The 26,603-nt window shown below is 36.6% G+C and overlaps 1 protein-coding gene across 5 annotated transcripts in view; it reads right to left on the bottom strand.

The window, feature by feature from the left end:
• THUMPD2 (THUMP domain containing 2) overlaps positions 1–26,603 on the bottom strand; it is a 50,825-nt gene that overhangs the window by 8,537 nt on the left and 15,685 nt on the right. For all 5 annotated transcript variants that reach the window (XR_008650704.2, XM_055241294.2, XM_063618126.1 and 2 more), the window contains 4 exons: positions 23,445–23,532; positions 18,008–18,079; positions 17,412–17,526; positions 4,995–5,103 (listed from right to left, as the gene is read on the bottom strand). Coding sequence is in view for 4 of the 5 variants with exons in the window: in XM_055241294.2 (XP_055097269.1) it covers positions 4,995–5,103; positions 17,412–17,526; positions 18,008–18,079; positions 23,445–23,532 (384 nt within the window). In the remaining variant the exon portion in view is untranslated. The remainder of the gene's footprint in view (positions 1–4,994; positions 5,104–17,411; positions 17,527–18,007; positions 18,080–23,444; positions 23,533–26,603) is intronic.

Raw genomic sequence — 26,603 nt, 5'->3', positions numbered from 1 at the left:
ATTTATCACTCATTCTCATCACTCACGCCCCACAGTCAAATATCACTTTCCCAGAGAGGCCTTTCCTGACTACCTAGCTAGGATAACCACTACTTTTCTCTCACTCTAAAGCAAAACATTATGTTTTATGTCCATCACAGTACCAGTCATGATCTGACATTATCCAGTTTGTTTACTGATTAACCATCTGTCTTCTCACAATGAATGGTCAGAGACCTTGCCTGTCGTATTCACTGCTGTAATCCCCAGGGCCAAGTACATGCAAGTGCATGGGAGATGCAAAGACCTCCAAACGTGTCTGGAGAAGGGATAAATGAATCTCCTGGAAAGAACCAGCAGATGAGTAGGCAGAAGATAAAAATGAGAAGTGGGCAGAGTGTGATCCTTGAGGAGGAAGGAACTGAGAGGATAAACCCTTGCAGGAAGAGGGAAACCTCTTCTACTGAGCAAGGAAGAAGTGGATGGGAAAATGAGTACTCCTGAAGACAGAAACTGAAGTAACTTTTTGGGGCAATAGTTTAGCAATAATGTATCAAAAATATGAAATGTACATAACCTTTGACCCAGCAAGCTCACTTCTAGGAAATTATCCTAAGAAGATGTAATAGTAGAAGTAGTAGTAGAATAACAGTGATAATAATGGTGATATAGCTAATATTTATTGAGTACTTAATATGTGCCAGGCAGTTGGAAATGCTCTGTATTACATATCATTTAACCTTCAGAATTATCTTTCTAAGTATGCTCTATAGCATTGTCATTTTACAGATGAAGAAACTGTGATACTGTGACTGTGGTGCTTGGTCATACAGTTAAGTTTGAAAAACCATGCAAGGATGTTCAAAGAATAGTTCTTTATTAAAATAAAAAATTGGGGATTATATAAATATTCATCCATAAGCACTGGTTGCATAATGGTACATACATATAATGTGGCAACCACTGAAAATTATAATGTATATCATAACAACTGATCAGAAAGGAGATTCATGACATTGTTGAGTGGAAAAAAAGCAATGTTACAGTATATTAAGGATAATCCTATTTATATAGAGTAGAAAACGTGTCTTTTTGTGCATATGTACATGGCAAGATGCCTACCAGGACAGTCACCGTTTATTGTAATTTTGTTCAAATAATGGAGAAAAAGTGAAAATCACCTGAAATCCTGCTACTCTGATTAATATTTTCCATAAATGTCCTTCTAGGCATCTTTCCATGATCATACACACGTAATTTCTTTTCTTTTCTTTCTTTTTTTTTTTTAGAGATGGGGTCACTCCGTCACCCAGGCAGCTTGATCATACCTCAAGCTACTGGTGTTACCTAGTTCATATACACATAATTTCTTTTCTTTTCTTTTTAGAGATGGGTTCTTATTCTGTCACCCAGGCAGCTTGATCGCAGCCCACTGCAGCCTCCAACTCCTGGGCTCAAGTGATCCTCCCACTTTAGCCTTCCAAGTAGTGGGACTGAAGGTGCATGCCACCACACCTGCCTAATTTTTTAATTTTTTATTTATTTAGAGATGAGTTCTTGCTATGTTGTCCAGGCTAGTAACTCCTGGCCTCAAGTGATCCTCCCACCCCAGCATCTTGAGTTGCTGAGACTACAGGTATGAACTACTGTGCCCAGAAACACTTACTATGAAACACTTAAATTTCTTACTATGAAAGCTATTCAGAATTATAAAGCAATATTTACCAAATTGTACTCCTTTGAACACTAGTGTATCAGTGATGACAATAAGAATACAATATTACTATTTCTTAAGAAAAAACTCTGCGGTCAATAAGTTGGGGAAAGTCTGTATCAAACAGCATAAGAAATTTCTCTTTCATATGTGAACCTGAAAAACTAGGAGTAGATGGTACAAATAATCCTAAATTATTTGTCCATGGAACACATTAAGTCTTAACCACCTACTATAAATCCTTTGCTCCAGGCAGTCTGGTGTACTCATTGTTCCATGAACACGCCTCCTGCTGTACTACTCACTCAAGAAATACTTAATAAACAACTGTATGTATAAACATGATGTGGTCTCCTTTTCAATTCTGTCTTCACTTCCAAATTTCACTGAAATCTTGCTTCTTCCTGAAACCATCTCAAGCCTCTTTGGCACACAGTGTCTTCTTCCTTCGAGCGGTGCAAGGTGAATTTTTAATTTTGATCATGTATTTGCATGGTTACATTTGAGGAGAAAACTCAAATGTACTTCTCTGAATTCCTGACAATGCTCTGTACCCATAATCCTTTAATACATTAAAGGAGGAAATAATTGAGCTGAGCATGCGTAGCTCATGCCACCAGAGTAATCATTTATCTGACAATCTTTAATTCTGATTGCATGTCCTTTCTCGAAGAGTCCAGCTCTGTAGTACATACAGTTCTATTTCCACTGCCTGTTATGAACAGGTTTATTGTATTTTCATGAACACAATTTCCTATCCCTTCCATTTTCTATCTAGGGTCTTAAACTATCAGTAAACCATTGGGATAAAAATTATGTGTACTCAGATATATTTACATATATCCTCATATACTTCCCAAAAGGATTTGAAGTGGTTTATACTAAACAATCAGGTAAGTGATAACAGATACTGAGCAAGTTCTACGTGGCCAGTACTGTTGTAAGAGCTTTAAATCCACTGACTCAGAACAATGCCATTAAGTGGGTATTAAAGACAGGCAAATGGTTAAGCAATATGCCTATGACTGAAGAACTATTAAGTAATAGAGCCAAGACTGGAACTCAGGTAGTCTGGCTCCAAAGCCTATACTTCACCATTATATTATGCCACACTGCCTGTATAAAACTTCAAACCATAAAAAAGTACAAAAGTCAGACATAAAGGTTGGGGGCAGGTGGCAAGGAAGCTTGGTCACAGAAGGAAAAGTCCCTTATATCCAAATACATACACTTTAAACTGGTCCCACTGAGGCACTTTAGTTTTGCGGGAAGTCATGAATATTAATTTTCCTGATTCTTAAGTATTTAAATGTACTGTCACAATGTGAGGGCTGTCATTATCTATTACTGTCTCATTTTCAATCAATCACCTGGAATAAAAACCAAACCCATCCTAGAGAAAGTCAGGCTGGTATAATTTACTAGGCTGAAAGAACTGTCTACTCATAATACTGCCCTCCACTGACTTGTAGAGGTGCTATAATATGCAGCATTAGATTTTCAGTTAGAGTAGGCCACTAACTCTCTGGAAGCTTCCAGGTTAAATGAAAATCGTTGCTCACATATTAGTATCTCACCATGAATTGGTTAAAGGTATAGATGTACATTATCTAGTTAGGTTCAAAGGCTGTAGTCATTAACTCTGGCTGCACAACAGCATCACCTTGGGAGTAATTAAGAACTACCGATGCCTGAGTCCTCCACTAGATCAATTAAGTTAGAGCCTTGGTGGGGAGGGGTGGACAGCAGAGATCAGTATTTTTTAAAAGCTCCTGAAATGATTTGTATATGAAGTCAGGGTTGCCAAATCTGCTCAAGGGGAATGTGATATTGGGCAGCAGGGAGTTCAGGTGCTCAGGAAATGTCTGAATTATAGGTACTGCCCAGAAGGAGAGGTCTCAGGTAATATTTCAAGGGTTAGGCAATTGGGTAGCAGGGAAAGTTGCTTAGAAATAAGATAATCCCAAAAGAAGCACGGAACACTCAGCTCCCAAAATGCAGTGAGATGACTTTTAGTTCAGCTTAGACTAAGTGTCAAGATTTAATTTTCCTTACAGAATGTTAGTCTGGACCCTGATTTTTCTCCATCTAAAACACATGGCTCATATTTTAAATTGGTGACCCATTGTTTACATAGCAGGCTCTTGAAATGTATGTTATCAAATGCCCAGCTAGACAATATCAACTGACCTCTTATATTCATGTCCATTCATAACTGTATGCATTCTAGGTTCTCTTCTTTACCAATTTAAACCATCAGAAAAATGCATATCCATGCCTCACTGTTTCAATCTCTCAAAGAAATGCTTCCATTGAATTATATTCCCTTAGGTCATTAGAAACCATAAGATGAATACTTTCACATTTTCATTTCACAGCTGCTATAGTTTGGATGTTTGTCCCCCTATACCTCATGTTGAAATTTGATCCCCAGTGTTGGAGATGGGGCCTAATGGGAAGTGTTTGGATTATGTGGGTAGATATCTCATGAATAGATTAATGCCCTCCCTGTGAGGGGTGATAATTGAGTTCTCACTCTATTAGTTCCAGGGAAAGATGGTTGTTAAAAAGAGCCTGGCACCTCCCCCTTCTCCCTCTTGCTTCCTCTCCTGCCATGTGATCTCTGCACACCGGGCTTGCCTTCTGCCATGACTGGAAGCAGCCTGGGGCCCTCATCACATACTGAGCAGATGCTGGCACTGTGCTTCTTTTACAGACTGCAGAATCATGAGCCAAGTAAACCTCTTTTCTTTACAAATTGTCCAGCCTCCAGTATTCCTTCATAGCAACAGAAAATGGACAAAGACAACAATAAATAATAAAGGTGTTGCCCATTCTATGTTATGGAAGGTTCCTTGTGTAACAGAATTCTGTTCTGTTGTTTAGTAGCGGAGTGATTATAAGAAAGTTAATCTTTCTGTGCCCCAGATTCTCATCTGTTAAGTTTGGGGGATTAACACAGAAAAGGCAGGTTTTTTTTTTTTTTTTTTGTGAGGGATGGAAGCACGTATGTAAAATTTTGCTTCAGACCACTGACTGAAATATAGGTCACTATTTCATACATTCAAATCTCAGTACATAATAGAAAATTAATATTTTTCTGAATAAAATTTATAGTGTAAGATGATATGGATAACATTTATTTGTTATAAACTTCTGACTTAAAACCTTAGAAAATTAAGCTACAAAAACTCTGGGAAATTGCTAAAAAGCAATCATACCTTAACTGAAGAGCTATGATGTATTTCGGTTAAATGCCCAGTAGCTAAAAAAAATTATGAAAATAAATTCAACAACTTACCTTTCCATTTCTTGTAGAATGCTTTTGATGTCTTTTCCTAACTTAAACTTTTTCCCAAATGGAATGTCAGAAATAATAATATCAACACTTTCTGAAGGCAATGGCAATTCTGAAATATAGAAATCAGAGAATCCTATTACAGTAGGGTCAAATATTTACAACTCAAATAATGAGAAAATTGAAGTACACAGGATTATTTTTGCGTAACAGATAAAAGCTAGGGTTGCTAATATTGTTTTAAGGTAATTACAAGATCCCAAAATGCTTTCACAATCACTAATGATAAATGATACAGTTAAGTGTATTCTGTTCGTTGAAAATTGGTTTTTCAGATACAATAAAATGTAAGTTAAGCAGAACTTAACATTAGCCAGAAAACTCAATTCTCTAAATATATAGTTTGTGTAGAAAGCTGCTAGCTCCACTAAGTTGCCTAGAAAAATCTTCCACAAAATTATATTCTACAACTTTCATTTCCCATTTTAAAACCGTATGTTTAGATCTACTTGTTTTTGAGGGAGAGGATCCACAGCTATCGTTGTATTTTTAAGAGAGAACTTGGAAGGTTAAGAATATCTATTAAGTCCTAAGACTAGAGAAAAGGCTACATAATCAATAATCAGCACAATGATTATCACTAAAAATTATTGTCTGATTAATTCTAAATTGCTTTATTACCTTCATGTCTTCTTCTCAGAAGTTACATTATCAAAAGGTAACACAGTACACTCTACCCTAACATCCACATCTTCTAGATGTACTTTCCACTTTTTACTTATTTTACTTCTCATCCATCTCCTAAATTCAGTTAAATACTCATAAGACAAATGTCCCAATTTTCATTTTGAATAGTACCTAACTGCAGAAATAATCTTCACTAAATATCAAAAGTTTCTGTTGGTAGAAAATTTAATAGCAAAAAGTGCTTTATAATCTGGGAAAGTCTAATGACTACTTGCTAGATCTCTCCTAGTTCTAACCCTTATGTGAGGTTAATAGAAGAAGAGTAGACTGTTCGAAAAAAAGAGGATAATATTCTTTTAAGCTGAGACAGGAATTCCTTTTTTCCAAGTTATGTTTTAACCTCATGGTTTTAGGGTGTTGATATAGTACACATCCATTTACAAAATGACTAAAGACAATAAATAGACAATGAAGGCAACCATAGTTCTCAAATGTTTTATTTATGAGGAAGCATGTAGTAATTTACTTTTGAATTTAATCCCAAGTCTTTCTTTTTTTTTTTTTTTTTTTTTTTTTTGAGACGGAGTCTCGCTCTGTCGCCCAGGCTGGAGTGCAGTGGCGCAGTCTCGGCTCACTGCAAACTCCGCCTCCCGGGTTCACGCCATTCTCCCGTCTCAGCCTCTCCGAGTAGCTGGGACTACAGGCGCCCGCCACCACGCCCGGCTAATTTTTTGTAGTTTTTAGTAGAGACGGGGTTTCACCGTGGTCTCGATCTCCTGACCTCGTGATCCGCCCGCCTCGGCCTCCCAAAGTGCTGGGATTACAAGCGTGAGCCACCGCGCCCGGCCCCAAGTCTTTCTTTCACCTTACGCTACACACAAACACAGTACCTACATATAAGTTAGCTGCCTATTATGTCCAGGTTTAGTAACACTGATTTTTTTCTTCTGGGTCTCCATTTTTATTGGGAACTTTGCTGCTCTATATTACATAATATGCTAAACTGCTTTAAATAATTTTAGAAGTTGAATACATAAACTTCATATAGATGGAAGAGAATAATTTTAAAAAAAAATCTCCAGAACTAAGCAGTGTCATCTTCCAATAGAGCATAAAATAATCAAAGCTTTTCTTGATGTGGTTGAAAGCATAAGCTCTGGTGTCAGACAGCTTGCATTTGGCTCTGCTGCTCACTAACTGTGGGACTTTGGGAAATTACTGCTTCAGTTTCTTCATCTGTAAAATAGAATAAGATTATGTACCTCACAAGTCAATAAAAGAGGTAATATATAGAAGACATTTAGAACAGGGCCTGGCACAAAGTGAGCATTCAGTAACTGTTAGCTGCTTTGTGGTCATTATTTATAATGTCCCTCTCTGATGTAAATGGGAGATGACAGCCAGGTGGAAACCAGCGTGCCATCCTTCAAAAAAGCTTTGCAGAACACAGTATCCCCTTCTCCCTCACTCTTGGGCATCCAAGGTTGAGGTAGGGCAACTACTTCTAGGTGGGCCTCTCTCCTACTCTCCTTTCCTCTAGCAGTGGTTCTCAAAGTGTGGTCCCCATAGCAGTAGCACCACTACCACCTGGAAACTACAACTTAGTGCATATTAGAATCAACTGAAAGTTCTTTGTAAAACAGATTGTGGTCCCCATCTCCATAGGTTTAGATGCAGATACTCCTAGAACCATGAGCACCTGACCAATACGATTCAACATACAGTAAAATCTTTTAAATTATTAGATGCTTTGAATACTGCTTGTGAACAAAAAATTTGCTTGTAACTAATGAGCTAAGATTCTGAAATAGAAACATAGCTCAAAACAAGTAAAAATCATCTCTTTTTTACATCTCTGCCGGATGATTGAAGAACATGAAAAAAAATTTAGTTTTAAAATACCAGTTTTTTTGAAGAAAAAACTGCCCTATTTTTCCTACTTCCAGGAGAAAAATGGGTAAAAATTTCCAAAAACTCAGGACTATGGCCCCAAGATGCTTTCTTCCAAAGGGATTTATGGGCCTTCAAGATGTCTTTTCATGCATATATTTAAACTAAAGACCAGGTTCACTGAGCACTTTTATAAAATTGAACATATCCTTCTTCCTATTTTTGTTCCTTGTTCTTTCTGCTGTTTATTCTATTGTCCAGGTTTATATTATTCATATTCTGTCTCCTAACAGTAATTCCCATAATTGTTTAAACTTAGTTCTACAGTTAAATTAATTTCATCCTTATCACTAATCATTTTGCCTTTATTTTCTCCATTTCTCAGCCAATTAACCTCTTAATGCCTGGATTAAATACTTTTCCCCAAAAGGGCTTAGTTGTGAAATCTCTGAACTTTTTCATATTTCAAAATGTTTGTCCTTAAGATGATGTTTTGGTTAGGCATAATATTTTTGGGTTACACTTTGCTTTGGTAACTTTGTAAACAGCATCTCAGAACCTTGTAAATAACCACTATTCTATTGTCAAATGCTCTATAACATTTTCTTTTTATTGTGGCCAAAATATATTTTGAGGTTTATTGCATTAGATTATGACCTTCTCTTGTTTGGTTGCTGAATTTGTTTTCTTTGATGAGTACTCTTCTTTTTCTCTTTTCAGTAAGTACAAGAGGGCATAAAGCTTTCAATGAAATTTTGATCTGCCATCTTAATCAAGAAGTCCATAAACATTAGTCTTAAACATGCAAAACGCAGTCTGGCATCTGGATTGGGTCACCATACCATTTATAGTCTAAATGAATATTTCTGAGATGAGAATGCTAGAAATAACTATGCTAGTTATTTTATATGAAAATTATATGCTTTGAAATATTTGAAGTATTTATTATCCAATAAATTGGTTTATTATGGTGGCCCTAAAAACATATCTGTGCAAAATGAAATTTTTAAGTTTAATAAAAGACTATTTTTTTTGAGAAAAAATAATTTGCCGACAGTGCTAATATCTGAACGAGTTCTGGTAAACGAAGTATACTTTCAGTTCTATTTTTTCATATGGAAAGGGTAAATATTTCAGCCCTCCAGTTCACAGTCCCTCCAATGACAGTGCCTTTGACAAATATGTTCACAATACAAAACTCAAATTATCTCTAGTATTCTTTTAATTGTTTTACCAAATTTAGGTGATACAAAATTAAGGCCTTCACCATTTCATTCCATTCCATTCCATTCTAGACTACAAATTTATCCAATTACAATAAGGAAAGTCATCAGGAGATTCTTTCCATACCATATCCAAAGAATATTTACAGAATTTCATAATTAAGTCTTGTGCATTGTTGAGCTTTCAATAATTTGTTCATTTCTTCATGTTTTTAGGGAAAGATGATCAATGTCTTCCTGCTGCCAGCTTTGTTTTTAACAACTGTAATTCACCAAAAAATTCAAAAGCTAATGTATTTTGGCACTTCATTTGTTGACTCCTTTGATTATAGATTTCCAGTATATTCTGCATAAAATGCCATCAAAATTAGGCAACTTTTTTTATTTGGTAAAATTTATAGCACCATCCTAGGACACTTTGGTTGATTTACAGAGTAATTCTTTGAAGGCTTACACTTTAAAATCCAACTGATGGACAAGCAAAGAAAGCAAGTATTGCTATGCAGAAGTATTTTTTTGCATTCGGTCATCTTCATCACAAATAGTTTGCAGTTCATCTATTCTGTGTATATTTTAAAAAGAAGGCTGGGTACGGTGGCTCACGCCTGTAATCCCAGCACTTTGGGAGGCTAAGGCAGGTGGATCATGAGGTCAAGAGATCGAGACCATCCTGGCCAACAGGGTGAAACCACATGCAAAAATTAGCTGGGCATGGTAGCATGCACCTGTAGTCCCAGCTATTCAGGAGGCTGAAGCGGGAGAATTGCTTGAATCTAGGAGGTGGAGGTTGCAGTGAGCCGAAATTGCACCACTGTACTCCAGCCTGGTGACAGAGTGAGAGTCTGTCTCAAAAAAAAAAAAAAAAAAAAAAAAAAAAAAAAAAAAAGTGGCCAGGTATGGGGTGGCTCACACCTGTAATCCTAGCACTTTGGGAGGTTGAGCTGGGAGGATCACTTAAGACCAACCTGGGCAATACAGTGAGATCCCATCTCTATTTTTTTAAAAAAGAAAATTAGCCAGGCATGGTGATGAGTACCTCCTACAGTCCTAGCTACTTGGGAAGCTGGGATGGGAGGACTGCTTGAGCCCAGGAGTTCGTTCAAGGCTGCAGTAAGCTATTATCAGACCACTGCACTCTAGCCTGGGTGACAGAGCAAGTCTCTGTCTTAAACAAAAAACAAAATTCAATTATTTTGACAAGTGTCTGTTTCAACAGACACTGCAGCCTGTTTGGAGGTAATTATGAATTATATGGGTATAACATTAAATTTCAAGTGCATTTCTGCTCCATAGGTTTTAGTAAGAATATTAATTTTTAGCATGATGTTGTGGCCCACGGAAGTAATGCATAAGCACACAGGTGGGCAATGCCAAACTGAATTCACAGTAGCATTCACAAAGAAGTTGCATCTTTGACAGAAAAAAACCCTATGAAATTTCCAAGAATTAGGGTAAAAAAAGAAACAAAGCTACTATTGGAATTGACTTAACTGATTATCTTTCTAAATCATGTGATGATATTGATACAAAACTGGCAACATTTAACTGTCTGCAAAGGTCTTCTGCTAAGGAAGCCAGCACATTAACAGTACCAGCTTCATTTTGCTTAGGTGCATAACAAAACTCACAATTGAATAAGAGCAAAATAAATTTAGAAGAATAGCCACTTGATCTAAAAGGAAAGTCATACTTCACAGAGTGATATTTTAAACGTATTTTCTTCAGTTGCATGTGATAAATCGTTGGCTTTGGGCCTAGCATTCTTAGAGTTACTAAGTTTTTATTTTTTTTCCTTCAACTTTTAAGTTCCAGGGTATATGGGTTTGCTACATAATGTGCTGTGGTGGTTTGCTACAGATCAACCTACCACCTTGGTAATAAGCCCAGCATCCATTAGCTATTCTTCCTAATGCTCTCCCTCCCCTCCCGCCTCCCCCTGACAGACCCCTGTGTGTGCTGTCCCCCAACCATGTGTCCATGTGTTCTCATCGTTTAGCTCCCACTTATAAGTGAAAACATGCAGTGTTTGGTTTTCTGTTCCTGCGTTAGTTTGCTGAGGATAACAGCTTCAAGCACCATCCATGTCCCCTGCAAAGGACATTATCTTGTTCCTTTTTATGTTTACATAGTATTTTATGGTATATATGTACTACATTTTCTTTATCCAGTCTATCATTGATGGGCATTTGGGTTGATTCCATGTCTTTGCTATGGTGAATAGTGCTCAAGTGAACATTTGTGTGCATGTATCTTTATAATAGAATGATTTATATTCCTTTGGATATATGCACTGTAATGGAATTGCTGGGTCAAATGGTATTTCTGCCTCTGGATATTTGAGGAATCACCACACTGTTTTCCCAACAGTTGAACTCATTTACACTCCCACCAACAGTGTAAAGGCATTCCCTTTTATCCGCAACCTCACCATCATCTGTTGTTTCTGCACTTTTTAATAATCGCCATTCTGACTGGCATGAGATGGTATCCCATTGTGGTTTTGATTCGCATTTCTCTAATGATCAGTGATGTTGAGCTTTTCTTTGTATGTTAGTTGGCTGCATGGATGTCTTCTTTTGAGAAGTATCTGCTCATGTCTTTTGCTCACTTTTTAATGGGGTTGTTTTTTTGTTGTAAATTTGTTAGGCCAAGGCAGGTGGATTGCCTGAGCTCAGGAGTTTGCGACCAGCCTGGGCAACATGGCGAAACCCTGTCTCTACTAAAAATACAAAAATTAGCTGGGGGTGATGGTGTGTGCCTATAATCCCAGCTACTTGGAAGGCTGAAGCAGGAGAACTGCTTGAACCTGGGATGTGGAGGTTGCAGTGAGCTGAGATTGCACCACTGCACTCCAGCCTGGGCAACAAGGCAAGACTGTCTCAAAAAACAACAAAAAAATTTGTTTAAGAACTACTGAGTTTTAAGATAAATGCTAGATCCCTCTATAAACAGACTTGTTTCATTTGGTCAGTGATATCGCCATGGCCTTCACAGTAGGATTGTAAATACCAACAAATATTGACTCAAGTTATATGTTCATCAGCTGTCTTAAGAAATAGAAGCTCAATACTTACTTTTTCACTAAAAATGCATTTTTAAAACCTTATGTCTTCTGAAAGAGTTTGTTACAAAATAGAAGTGTTACCGAACAATAAAAAAGGACTTATACCATATAATAAATGATAAGGTTTTAGCAGCAAGAACATATGAACTACTCTCTATGTTGAACTTATACCCTATTTTCTACACATATTTCATATACACCTACCCGGTCACTTTCCACATTTCCCTCTGATTTCCCAAATGGGCACCCTGGCAGCTTCATGAATCTTGCAGAATACGGCGTGGGCCATAAGACACCTGGCTAGAACACCAAGGCCAAGCCAGCAGAGGAGAAAACAAACCAGTATGAAAGAAAATGCAAACACCATATTATGTGGTGCTTATGAGTGTCCTGAAAAAAGCACGCCATCTTACTACAAGAGTGGAAACCCTTGAGAACAAAGCACAGCTGTTGCTAATAATCTTGTTATAAACCTACACTTAAGTGATGTGTGACAGGCTACAGAATGCCTAACTGGAAGGAAAGAAAATATTTCCTTTTAGCTATAATTTTGCCATTTTAATTAAATCATAAATGTGTTTCTTTTGCTCAAATCTGTTTGTTATAGTTTCTATCTTATAATGAGAATGTAAATATATCTGCAGATTTAAAAAAGCCTAACTAATGACTAATTGCTATTTCCTAAGAAAACTTGTAACACAATATTCATTTGATTCCAAATTTTCATAATGATTAAAACTTAGGAATAAATACATATGATTTATTCACGTTAAAAGATTTTTTTTTTTTTTTTGAGATGGAGTCTCACCATGTCACCTAGGCTGAAGTGCAGTGGCACAATCTAGGGTCACTGCAACCTTCACCTCTTAGGTTCAAGCGATTCTTCTGCCTCCCCTTCCCAAATAGGTGGGACTACAGCCACTACGCCTGGCTAATTTTTTTTTTTTGTATTTTTAATAGAGACAGGGTTTCACCATGTTGGCCAGGCTGGTCTCGAATTCTTGAGCTCAACTAATCTGCCTGCCTCAGCCTTCCAAAATGCTGGGATTATAGGCATAAAGCCACTGTGCCCAGCTAAGACAATTTCTTTTTATATTAGTTGAGGGTCGTAAAACAAAGTGAATGCTTATTAAAAAGGTAGAAAAAATAAAGTCATTAAAGCACACAGAGTCTGAAGACTGATTTTGCAGAAATGTAAGTCATAATAGGAATGATTATTACTAACTTCCTAGGTATACCAACATACCAGTGCTTACAGATGTCTTACTAATTCATGCTGTGTGTTAGACACTATACTCTGTGCGTTTATGTAATAAATCCTCATCACAGCCTTATGGAGTGGTATTATAATCTTCATATTACAGATGAGAAAATAAAGAGAGGTCCAGTTTTTCTGCTGCAGGCCATACGGTGAAAAAACGATGGTGGAGCTAGGATTCATACTTGGTGTGACTCTTAAAGTTGGTAAGTGTTCTTAATTCCTATAGTAAAAAGGCATGAGATCCCTTAAACAAGGGATTCATATTTCTCAACACTCTAAATTGTGTTTATAATTAGAGCTCTTAAAAACCAAATTAATGGTATATATGTGCCACATTTTCTTAATCCAGTCTATTGTTGTTGGACATTTGGGTTGGTTCCAATTCTTTGCTATTGTGAATAGTGCCGCAATAAACATACGTGTGCATGTGTCTTTATAGCAGCATGATTTATAGTCCTTTGGGTATATACCCAGTAATGGGATGGCTGGGTCAAATGGTATTTCTAGTTCTAGATCCCTGAGGAATCGCCACACTGACTTCCACAATGGTTGAACTAGTTTATAGTCCCACCAACAGTGTAAAAGTGTTCCTATTTCTCCACATCCTCTCCAGCACCTGTTGTTTCCTGACTTTTTAATGATGGCCATTCTAACTGGTGTGAGATGGTATCTCATTGTGGTTTTGATTTGCTTTTCTCTGATGGCCAGTGATGATGAGCATTTTTTCATGTGTTTTTTGGCTGCATAAATGTCTTCTTTTGAGAAGTGTCTGTTCATGTCCTTCGCCCACTTTTTGATGGGGTTGTTTTTTTCTTGTAAATTTGTTTGAGTTCATTGTAGATTCTGGATATTAGCCCTTTGTCAGATGAGTAGGTTGCAAAAATTTTCTCCCATTTTGTAGGTTGCCTGTTCACTCTGATGGTAGTTTCTTTTGCTGTGCAGAAGCTCTTTAGTTTAATGAGATCCCATTTGTCAATTTTGGCTTTTGTTGCCATTGCTTTTGGTGTTTTAGACATGAAGTCCTTGCCCATGCCTATGTCCTGAATGGTATTGCCTAGGTTTTCTTGTAGGATTTTAATGGTTTTAGGTCTAACATTTAAGTCTTTAATCTATGCAGCCATAAAAAATGATGAGTTCACATCCTTTGTAGGGACATGGATGAAACTGGAAAACATCATTCTTAGTAAACTATTGCAAGGACAAAAAACCAAACACCGCATGTTCTCACTCATAGGTGGGAATTGAACAATGAGAACACATGGACACAGGAGGGGGAACATCACACTCCGGGGACTGTTGTGGGGTAGGGGTAGGGGGAGGGACAGCATTGGGAGATATACCTAATGCTAAACGACGAGTTAATGGGTGCAGCAAAACAACATGGCACATGGATACATATGTAACAAACCTGCACATTGTGCACATGTACCCTAAAACCTAAAGTATAATAATAAAAAAAAAACCAAATTAATGAAGAAAATAAATGGTTTTATCTAGCCTGAATGTCTTACCTCTGAAGTAGGTGCAATAAAGGGCTAATTATTAGTTAAAATTGGCCCCTGTATTAGCAAGACGAATAGTCCCTCCTAGACTGAAACTTAAATATTAAGAGGTTGTGATGATGAAATAACCTAAAACAGATGATTTATTCTTTCCTCCAGAAAGTTATCCTAAAAACAATTCACAGAAGAATCATCTACAAATGATATAATATGAAAAAGTTTATCTCAGTAGTAAAGAAAGGTAAATTTAAGCAAACCTATCAAATGTGTAGAGTTTAAAAAATTGTAATAAGAATTATAATCTCCAGTATCAACAGCAGAGAAGAGTGCACTGATGTCCACTGCCGGTTTGGTGTGACCTGTTTTAAGGTTCATTCTCCTCCCTCTGCCTTCCCCTACTCCTAGAAATGCATGCCCAACCATTCATGCACTGATCCTATCCTTTCTCAGGGTCCTGGATATAGTAGACAGGTGATTCTCCTCTCTCCTCCGTCATGCCAAATTCCTCCTTTTCATTTGATCTTTCTCTTTAGCGAGTTCAAACATTCTATATACAAAAAAATTCTAACTTCTATGTACAAAAAAATTCTAACTTCTATGTTCAAAAAAACCCCTGCTTGATCCCCAATATCCTTTCTTTCAGTTACTGTCCCATTTCTATGCTCTCCTCATTAGCCAAACTGCTCCAGAGAATGCTCTAAACTAGTTGTCTTCAAGTTATCTCCTCCCATTCTCTCAAGAGCCCTTCCAGGGAAGCTGCCATTGACTTCTGCAGTCACCAGGCCTCACTGTACTCCACCAATGAGCAGCAGCTGACATAGCTGATCTATCTTTCTTCCCCGGATTCTTACTCTCTTACATCACCAGCTGTTCCTTTACCAGATGCTCACCTTCCAGAAGTCCAAGCATCTGAGTACTCCAAGGTTCAGTCCCCTTTCCCTTCTCTACTTACAGTCATTCTCTTGGAGATCTCATGAAACTAAATGTTCTCTATACTGGTGATTCTCTATCCTGGTGATCCCCTAAACTCCAGATTTGTATACTGAGGTACTAACTTGACACCTTCACTTAAGAGTCTAATAACGGTGTGAAATTTAACAGGTCCTAAACTCTAACTTGATCCACCATCCGTCTTCCCCATCTCAGTAATGACAACTCCATCCTCTAGCTGCTCAAGCCAGAAAGCTTAGAATGTTCTCTCTCTCATAGTCCACATCCAATCTGAAAACAAATTCTGTTGGCTCTGTCTGCCAGATGTATATCTGACCTTCTCTCAACACCTCCTTGAATACCACCTAGGGCCAGGCCACTGTCATTTCTTACCTGCATTATAACTGGAGTTGCAACAGTCTCCTAACTAGTCTCTTTGTTTCTGTCCTTCCCTCACTAAAGTCTAAGAGGAATCCTTTCAAAAACTAATATTTATGCAGTTACCTGGTGCCACAGAGAACCTTTAAAAAGCACACACACACAAACAGTGGAGCACTTCTGACTGTTTTTTAAATGAAACCTTTTAGAAAATGCCCCCTAAAGTGAAAATACATAAAAGTGAAGCTGGGAGTGCGACAGAGGTCCAATGGCCAACTCAGTACTCCCTCCCTCATGCCTACAAGGTGATGTGGAGAATGTAAAGGGATTGAAAACTCACTGCTCTGGAACAACTTACAAAGCAATTTCAGTTTTCTTAATGGTTTCAAAGAAATAGCATTCTTAAAGAAATTAGGGATCATGAAAGCTTGCAGTCTAGTCACCCCTTAGTTTGCTCTCCAAACTTGTGTCTCCTGCACAGAGTCCTATTAAAAACCTTGGCAGAAAGGCTTAAAAATAAAAGTCACTGGCAGCAAACAACTATGAGATCTCAATCAACAAGACAATTTCTTCTTTGGGGATGCTTTATTATGCTTTTATGCAAGTTATCCTAGTATTTTCTTCTGTTGATACTCATGTTTACTACTTTTCCCCTACAATAAAATTTTTTAAACAATATTTTGTTCCTCCTGATTATAGCTTTGATATTGGGACCTATCTACTACCTATCACTGTCAACAGAATACAATGTTCTTACCCGGGAATTAAATTCACTCATTATTTAAGGGAGAGACGTATACTTGGGGAATAGGAAAAAAACAAGTAATAGTTTTTAAAAATTGTGTAAACGCCATGGATCTCAGGAAAATATTATTTTGATTGGCCTCAGTAGACTTGATTCCTAGTCATGTGTGTCACTGCTGATTCCCCTTCAATAAACAGGGTACTGTTTTCCCTCTACCTCACAGGGTCACCAACTGTCCTGGTTTACTCTAGACTTTGCTGATTTTAGCACTGAAAGTCCTGGTTTAGCAAATTGGGATGGGTGGTTAGCTTACTCCTGTGTATCTCGTGGATACTGTCTAATGTGAGGCAAGATGGTAAGATAATTCAGAACATTTCATATTATTTATTCAAAAGAAATTCAAAGAATTATTATTACACTGCTTTCTTTATGGGTATATTAAATGATCACTGGTTCTGATATGAGAAATGGTTCAGATGCAACACTTTTTCTTTTTTTAACAAACACATTTTAAGAAGTCAGCTTTACATGCTTATGAAAACTATAGAATTGTTGCTTCCCAATTATGAACCCTTTGAAAATAAAAAGGTTTCACTATTAGAAGTAAACTGAGTATTAGTCCCACAGATATATTAAAGGGTAAAACCAACCTTTACATAGTGAGACTTGTTTTATATTATGATTCTAAATATATTTACATTGTTCATTTTCTCAATTGTTTTGCATTTTTAGTATCTTACCTATAACAGAGACTTTAAGTAATTCAATTTTATCCTCAAGGCCTGCAGCTTTCAGATTGTCCCAAGTACCTAGTAACTGTGAGTCGCTGACATCAGCACCTACATAATACACATCCTATGGGGAAATAATATTTTAAGCATAAATAAAATTATTACATATTTTATGTAGTTAAGAAAATCTACTTATATTTTCTCAAATGACAGAAGTGAAATTAGTAGATTTTAAATTCAGGTCAAAACACATTTAGGGTATTCTTTTAAAATGATAATAGCAAAAAATGTAAAGTTTTTGTTAAAATTTTAAAAATCTGTTAACATTTTACAATGACAAATGTCTAAAGAATTTGAGTATTAGTATAATCTAGGTCATGACTAATGATTAGAATTCTCTCATATTTCCCTAAATTTATCATAGTAAATAAAGAAATAACATAGCATTTCATTAATCCTTCATAATCTATTTTGAGTATAGTGAATAATAACTCATATAATTAAAAATAATCCCCAGACACTCTACTTGTAAATAATTGGTGATTATACTACATATACTGATTGAAGTAGATAAACTGCTTGCTTTACCAAACTTTAGAACTTACTGGCCATTCTTTAGCAGCTTCCAAAAGTATTGTTCCAAGTCCACACATTGGATCTAAAACAAATGCACCAGCCTGCAGACAGAAATATTAATTTGGTATTATTAAGACTACCATAGTACATATTATAAAAGAAACCTAAAACTTGAGGAATCGATATTTCAAGAGGAAAGATTACTTTTTAAAGGGGTGGTGGCTGAAGGGACAGATGGGTTCAGGGGAGGGTTTTTATTTTTTTAAGTTGAAAGATATTTCAGCAGGTGTACATGCTGATGGGGATGACCCAGTAGAAGGAAAAATCCCTAAGTCTACAACAGGGAATGGAATCTGGCACACAAGTATTAGCGTGGAACAAGAACAGCTCCCTTATTGTAACGACAATAAGGCAGAGTATGTGGGCATAGATTCTGGTATGCTGGTAGACTTGGTGAGGAGAACATGCAGAAGTTCTCTTCTGATTCTATTATTTAAGTCAAACAAGAAGGAAGAGAGTTTGAGAATGGCGTGAACCTGGGAGGCAGAGCTTGCAGTGAGCAGAGATCGTGCCCCTGCGCTCCAGCCTGTGTGACAGAGCAAGACTCCGTCTCAAAAAAAAAAAGAAGAAAGTTAAAAGTATGGGCAAGGAAATGACTATAATGATCGAACTTTTAAAAATCCAAGCTGTGAAGGAGGGATGAGCACAGGTGGTAAGGAACACGGGTCTGGTCAAATGACTGGAGGGCCCTGTGGGGTTAAAGATTTGTGTTCGGGTAGCAGAGGAAGTGAACAGGAAAGAGGAGGTGGTTAAGAACAAGATTCCTGAATATAAATTATCAATACCAGGCCGATGCCACATGTAAATTCAAGCTTTGGCTTGACAATTATACAGTAACAACTACAAGAAGACAAGCATCTGTGGTGCAGAGGCAAGGAGGCTAATTAGAATGCTAAGAAAGTAAAACTGTTCTTTCTTAGTTAATGGTCTTTCTCTGGAGCTCTGTTACTTTGAGTATAATATTTCCATGACACTTAGTAAATGCAAGCTAAAATGTAATAATAATAATAATAATAAATTGTATTGGAGAAAAAAAAAACTGAGATTTTTGGAAGAGATACCCTTCTGGGTATGACAAGGTCTAGGATGTGACTACAGCAGATGAATAGGGAAGCCAAGAAATGAAGAGGCAGGTTACTGAGTGGTTACAGAGACCAAAGAATCATGACGGGATAATGGCCTGTACTCTTACAGGAATGAGAGGGAGAGAACTCTGACTGGGGTGATCTGATGGCATGTGCTTCAAAGGCACTGTGAGGTTCTAGGCAGACGGAAGAAAACAATTGTCTAGAAGGGGCAAGGAGGAGCAAGCAGGAACGTACCCCACTGTCAGGCCCAGTGGTGCTCGAGATAGGGGAGAAAAGACATCCACCACTTGCTATGTCTATAGAGGAAGCAGAGTCCTCAGTGGACTGCCAGGTTTCAGTCAGAGCCATATGGTACCTAATGGAAAGAAAGAAAATGTTCTTCAAGAGACAGAAGCCTTCCCCTGGTACTAAATTTTAAAGAGAATATCATACAAATCCCTCATGAAGGGGCAGTAAGGAGCAGAAGGAAAAATTTAAATGTAAATTTTGTAGAAAATTGTTAATATTATGAGAACCCATTTTTATTAGGATCTCAAATGTGCCATACACTGTGCTCCTTCTCTCCCATGGTCTGTGTTCAGTGACATAATCTGACCTGAAGTATCTTTAAATGGCTTTATTTTACCTTAGGACCTTTTCTTGCCATGACACTTGTAGCCACAGGCTGAGGTAGAGAAGTATTTCTGTATAGTTACAACAACAATTAAGATTTATAGAACTTGATTTTCCTTGTTATGATATGTAGGAAGGAGAACAGTTTATAGTAAACATGATAAATAACAAACATCCCATTTTTAAATTTCATTTTTAGTGGCACTGGCCTACCCAAGGCTGAGCTGTCTGTGTACTGCTCTGGGTACCAAGCTCCAAGGAGGGAAATGGATCAGGTTGGATACTGGGGTCACTTAGACTGTGGGTCACTACCACATTCCCTCCAAAAGAACTCTACTATGCCATTTCCTGGGTTCTTTAACAGACCTCCTTTGCCAGTGGTCACATTTAGAGAGACATTTCTTACTTTTTGTAGTCCCAGGGCAAATTCACAGTAAGGAAAAGTTTTATCAAGCATTATCTTTGGATATTTTTGATCATTTCCTTTTGACTTTTCTGAAAAACATGTTTATATTTAAAAAAAGGTAACATTTCAAATGTGTAGGTGATTATATAAATTTATATTTAAATACAAACTCTGGTGAAACCACTGGCAGTTTGGGAAAAAATTAACCATACCTCTTTCTCTATACTAAGAAAATCTGAACTAAAGATTCAAATCAAACAAAAAAAGAAAATCGTGGGTTCTGGGTACCTGGTAAGCTGAAAGAGGCTCCCTCCTCCACTCTCAACTGTAAGCTTTTTGCTTCTGCTGAGCCAAGTGATGCTCAGACCTAGAGGCAACTGGCGCTAAGAGAAGCCCTAGGCTCTGTCACAGTCCCAGAAAAAGGAACATGTGTGGGGCCTCCCTGCTGTGGGTTGGGTAGTGATTAGAGAACAGCAGTGGAACCCAGAGGGGAGAATCAGTGGAACTAGGGAAGAGCTTGGTCTTCAGAGATCTATGGACTCAAAGAGAGGTCAGTGAATAGAGAAGTTTCCTCCAGGTATCTCAGCAGGACTGACAGATTCTCTTTACACTGCTGAGCCTGGGGTGCCAGAGATCCATTTGCCTTTTACGATTTATAGGATTCTGGCCATTTAAAATACTTAACAGTCACATTTTAGCCCCAGTGAGCTAAAACAAAACACACAAACAAACAAAAACCAAGGCACATGTAAAAAAAAAAAAAAGGAGGAGGTCCCTCGGTAGTTTTAGAGTAAATAGGCAGAATAATCAGAACACACACCTAGTAAAATAGAATTACTAATTACTGGAGAACACAAATCAATATTTGAATAAAAGAAGAGCTTTCAGAGATATTCAAATGTGACACACATACCTTTCTGAAGCTAAAAAGTCTTTTTTTAAGCTAGAAATATAAATAAAATAGAGCATGTCTCTGTGACTCTTGTTTTAATTTGGAAGATAATGTTCAAGAATAACTCAAAATGCAGGGTCAAAATATAAAGAGACGGAAATCATGTCAAAAGGATAGGAGACTTGGAGGATAGAGCCAGGAAGCTTAACATGTTCATAACAGGAATTGCAGAAGTAGGAAAAAGAGAGTAGTTTAAAGTTAAATTCACCAAAGAGTTGAGGCAATAATTAAATAATGGAAGAAAAAGTGCTTAGGCTGGAGAATTAAAAATAAATAATAATTTTTATAATTATATATTCGAAATAGTAATTATAGTTCTAGTTATTAACTATAATTTTGGTATAATTATTTATTATTACCAAAATGGCAGCTAATACTTAGACACTTTCTGTATGTTAGGTACTGTTCTAATCATTTTATTAATGCTAATTCATTTAATCTTGTCATGATCCCATGAGATATTACTACTCTTTTCATCTTGCAAATGAGAAACTGAGGCACAAAGATCTTGAGTATCCTGCCCAAAGCTTCCCAGCCAGTAAGTGATGGCCAGAATCTAAGACTCACCAAGGTCTGGGCTAAATAGAAAAGATATATACATAAGCATGTTCTGGTGACATTCCTGGGCTTTAAGATTAAAGAGAAACACCGTACAAGTTTCCAAAAAGAAGGAACCAAGTAGTTATAAAGGAAAAGAAAAATCCCACTGGCATGGTCTGCTCATCTGTGCCACCGGAAGCTAAATGACAATGGAACAGCATCTATATACCTCTGAGAGAAAAGAACTGCAATTCAGGAATCCTATACCCAGCCAAGATAGATATACCCAGCATAACAGGAAGAAATTTGAAGATACAAAGGAATTCAGACAGTATATCATTTAAATACCACCTTTGAGGAAAATACCTAAGACAAGACTTTACCCAAGCAACAAGTAAACCAGAGCAGAGGCCTCAAACAGGGAAAGACAAAGAGAAGAAGAGAAATGGCAAAAAGCAACACACCTTGCAATGTATCTTTGTGTGTGTGTATACAAAAATGTGTGTGTATTATGTGCAATTCTATCTAATGATTAAGAATAGGCTGTGTAAGTGCTAAGAACTTTTGAAACCCAAGAGCATACTCAAGGAAAGTTCTGGTACATAATAAATAATTTAGCTTCTCTAGTAGTTGGGGCTTGGGAGAGAAAGGGGTAAAAATGTTCAAAGGTCTCACTGTAGAGAGGAGAAGAGAAAAAAGTACTCTAAAGGTCTCATCTTATGACAGGGAAGAGGGGGAAGTTGGGGAAAATTGGAGTGCCTTGGTAAAAACAGTGTGTCTTGGCAGAGGGAATAGTTGATGTTCTGTTTTAAATTAAGAGTAGAGTCATATATATATTTAGTTAAGAGAGCAGGGAAAAGGACTCTAAATGGAATAGAACAACGAAGTAAAATCTCTAACCACAAGGAGAACAATGAAATGATTAGCAAGTAACCTGGTCAAACTAGCGAAAATAAGAGAAGGAAACAAAGTGTGAGAAGTTATGAACAGAATAAAAAAAGGAAGAATATAATCAAGTCTATCCGTCACAACATTTACTGAATTCTCTCACTGAAAAAGAGACCATCAGAGTGGAGTAAAAATAGCTGTGTGTTTGTAAAAAATATGTAAAGTTGAAAAAAAAGCAGTGGCAAAGAAATATTAGGCTGATGCAAACAAAAAGGAGTGAAAATATTAGTAAGACAGTGAGACTTAAATTTAAACTTAACCAAGATAAAGAGGACTTAAGTAACAAAAAGGAACACTTCACAATGATGTATTGACAGTCATGAACATGTATATACCAAGCCACATGGCAGCTGAATAATTCAACAACTCATAAAAATGCAAAAACTTAAAAAAATACAATATAATGAGATTTCAAAAACTTCTTTCAAAATGGAGCAGCGAAACATACAGTAAGTAAAAATAATGGAGAACATTTCTTCACTAGAAGATAAAATCATCTTATGTCCATAGAACATTTACAAAAATTGACCAAGATCTTGGTCACAGAGACAAACTTAAAATTTAAGAATCAGAGGATTTACAGGCCACATTTTCTAACTGTGACACAAAACATTAGAAATAATGAAATGTAGCTAACTGTTGACTCAGCTTTTTCAGAGCCAAAATACTCTCAGAAGTTCAACAATATATAAAAGCATTACTGCAGCAGTTTGTAAGTACAATGGCAAAAAGAAAAGAAGCTAAAGAAAAAGCGTCAAGAAAAGAAAAAGCAAGTATCATAAATATCCATCAATAAGAGACTGTATAGTTAATTATGAAAAGAACCTTGCTATTAACAGGAAGGAAAACATTTTTCTTACCTTAATGTCAGCCAGAGATGCCATTGCCCACGCTATGGTAGATCGCAGTCCAGCTGTCTTAATGTAAGCTCTGCTGGCTAGGGAAACCCTATAAAGAAAAGAATCTGATTATATATTATTACACATTGAACAACAAGATATAAAAATGACTTACCTGTCCAAATCTGAGAATCATTTAAACATATTCATCCAACATACACTAAAGTATTCCCTAAGTTAGACAATGTTTCAGTCTTATTACAAAAATTCCTTCTCTAATGGGCACCTTGTCTACCCAGCCAGTGTGGAATTTCAGAAAGGTAAATTTTTAGACAACTGAAATTTACACTCTCATGTATTTAATGTATAAAAATATAATTACACATGAGGAAAATCTTTCTTATACTTACCTGTCTTCCCATACAGAGTAGACCTTTTTTTGCTATTTGAAGTCATGAAGGGGAATGTACTATTTTGTGATATAAATGTAGTATGGGAAGTAGAACTGAAGGGATGCTAACCCTTAAAATCTGTTTTCTATAAAAAGTCCCTTTTGTAGGTTTGTTTTCTGGTTATTTGCATCTTTCCCAAAAGATGAAATGAAGCATGACATTGCATTGTCTAAAATAATTTACTGGATGATGGGCCAAAGCAGACATCTCCTAAATGAGTTCACTGGTCTCCAAAAAGCATCACTTCACACTTTATTCTCCACCTCATCAATGCCGCTATCACATCAATGTTTCCAGATTTGACAGAAATTTTCAAAATGTCATCTATTATTTCTATCTTTCCAATGCAATGAACAAGCAGAATCTCCTTGGAAATTTCAACTTTCCAAGCTTTTCTAGTTCACTTCTACAATTTGTTGGTAAAGTATGTCAAGAATTTGTGCTGGTTTGTTCTGGGGTTGGCTTGTTCCAAAACCACCAAGAGAAGTCTTCTACGAACATTACGGAAAGCCACGATTTTCTTCAAACCCTCCTTAAAGTTGTTCAACAGAATTCTAGGTATGTGAATATTAAACATTTATTTCTTTCACCATTTTGTTTCTCATCTTTCTTTGTAACTTATCCCGTTTTTGTATTTATTGCAAGCCTCTTAAAATCTTAGAACTAAATGATATACCCCTTTAAAATAAAATAGTGTAACTGTATACTTGCTATTATAATGAGGAAGTTCTCCATGGCAAACCCATGGGAGTTTGGCTTTTTAATAAGGTTTTTTCAAGAAATAACAATTCACATTGTAAACAGTACTGTGTACATACATTTGGAATCAGGGTTGTAAACTATAACAGGTAGAAACACTATAAAATATTTTGGCCAGTGAATTTTGCTTCTACAGGGTAAGCTTAGCAATTATCTTGCTATAAAACAGTTTGCACTCTAGATACCAAAGCTATAAAACACAGTTTGCATTCTAGATGCCAAAACTATAAAACAGAGTTTGCATTCTAGATACCAAAAAGGGAGATGCAGTATGGAAAACCAGCTTTGTCCATACATATGAAAAAATGCTCTTCTAAGCAGCAGGAATTTATATGGAATCTTTCAAAGTTTCAACAACTATGTATATATTTCTGCTAATAGAAGTTTTTATGGAACATAATTCTATTAATATTTGACAAAAGTGAATGTTCACATTTTGCTTAAACCCGGGCAAAATTACCTCATTACTTCAACAAAAGGGCCCCATTATATCAGCATAACAAAATTATTCAAAAGAAGGCATGTTCAGAAATAAACTCCTTGAAAATAAAAATGCTTTACTTTCACAGAATCTAGCTAATGTACACGGTTCAAAAATAAATGTGGTTTTTGATTCTCTTCTCCGCATGTGTGCATTTTTTTTCTTTTGTACACCTTGTACCACCAAGACAAAGACGTCCTAATCTATATCTCTAGCCTAGACTTGTTATCTGAACCCCAGATCTTTATCTTCAAATATGTGCTTGAACATTTTTATGTGGAAGATAAGTAGTGCAAAGTCAGCAGGTATAAACTGAATACACTATCTTGGATTTCATATATTGATATGTTTCTTCATTTTCTTGTGCCACTTACTATCCATATATTGGGTACCACACTCTACCTCTTCAGTCTACACTTGTCACCTGAACTCTAGATCTGTAACTTCAAATATCTACTTGGACATTTTTCACTGAATACACTGTTTTCTTTCCCTACATTTTGTATCTCAGTGACTAATACCAGTATTTACTAATTGTTCAAATCAGAAATCTGAAATTATTCTAGACTCCTTAACTATTTTTTTGATTTCATGGCCTTTTTGTTACCTCCAAGAGTTTAAATCCTCTCCTTCTCTCTTTCATTTAAAAATATAATTTTCTTGGTAATTTTTTTGAAATCACAAATCTGATCACATCACTCTTCTGCTTCAAATTCTTATTGTTTTAAGGATAACATCCAAGCTGTTGAACATACTTACAAGGCACTTCATGGCTTGTTTCTAATTTTCTACCACTTTCTCTATGTCCCATTTACACTGAAACTACCTGCCATCCCCCATGTAAATCAAGCTTCCTTATACCTTGTGCCTTTGCACAGAGATTCTTTGCCTGTAATACTGTTTCCTTCTCTTGTCCACGTGGCATACCCTTTCTTATTGCTTTCAAGTCTCCTCTTAGGGACAATCCTTTATCTTTTTGCTCACAGGTCCTCAATTAGAGTTAGGTTCTCTTTCCTAACTCTAGTCAAGCACTTACCACAGATCTGTGCTACCACTGGATTGAATTCCTTGAAATTAATACTCATCTTTTTTGTCTTTGAACTTTGGGCGTCTAGCTCAATGCTTTGCATACAGTAAGTATACAACTGATGCTCAACTAAAATTAATTGAACTAATCTTACTCCAGTAAATGCCTCTCCCCTCCCCTCCTAGTTGATGAACTGTTTCAAAAATAAAAAAGTTGAAATTTATTCAACGCTTACTGTATCCTAGAAAGAGTAGGATTTTCACGTGGGTTATCTCATTTAATCCCAAGGACGAAGCTATAAAGTAGGTACTATTATTTTCCTGATTTTATAGCAGAGAAATGTGATAACTTGCCCAAACTTGCAGAGTTATAATAATTTGTGGAGAAGATAGAATTCAAGTCCACAGTTCTTATCTGCTATGCTATACTGTAGTAGGTGACGTGTAGAGTGGCAACAGCTA

Source organism: Symphalangus syndactylus, chromosome 14 (genome assembly GCF_028878055.3).
Source record: "Symphalangus syndactylus isolate Jambi chromosome 14, NHGRI_mSymSyn1-v2.1_pri, whole genome shotgun sequence".
NCBI classification, from domain to species: Eukaryota; Metazoa; Chordata; class Mammalia; order Primates; family Hylobatidae; genus Symphalangus; species Symphalangus syndactylus.
Note: the sequence above shows the minus strand (reverse complement) of the source record. Positions and strands in the feature narration are given on the sequence as shown.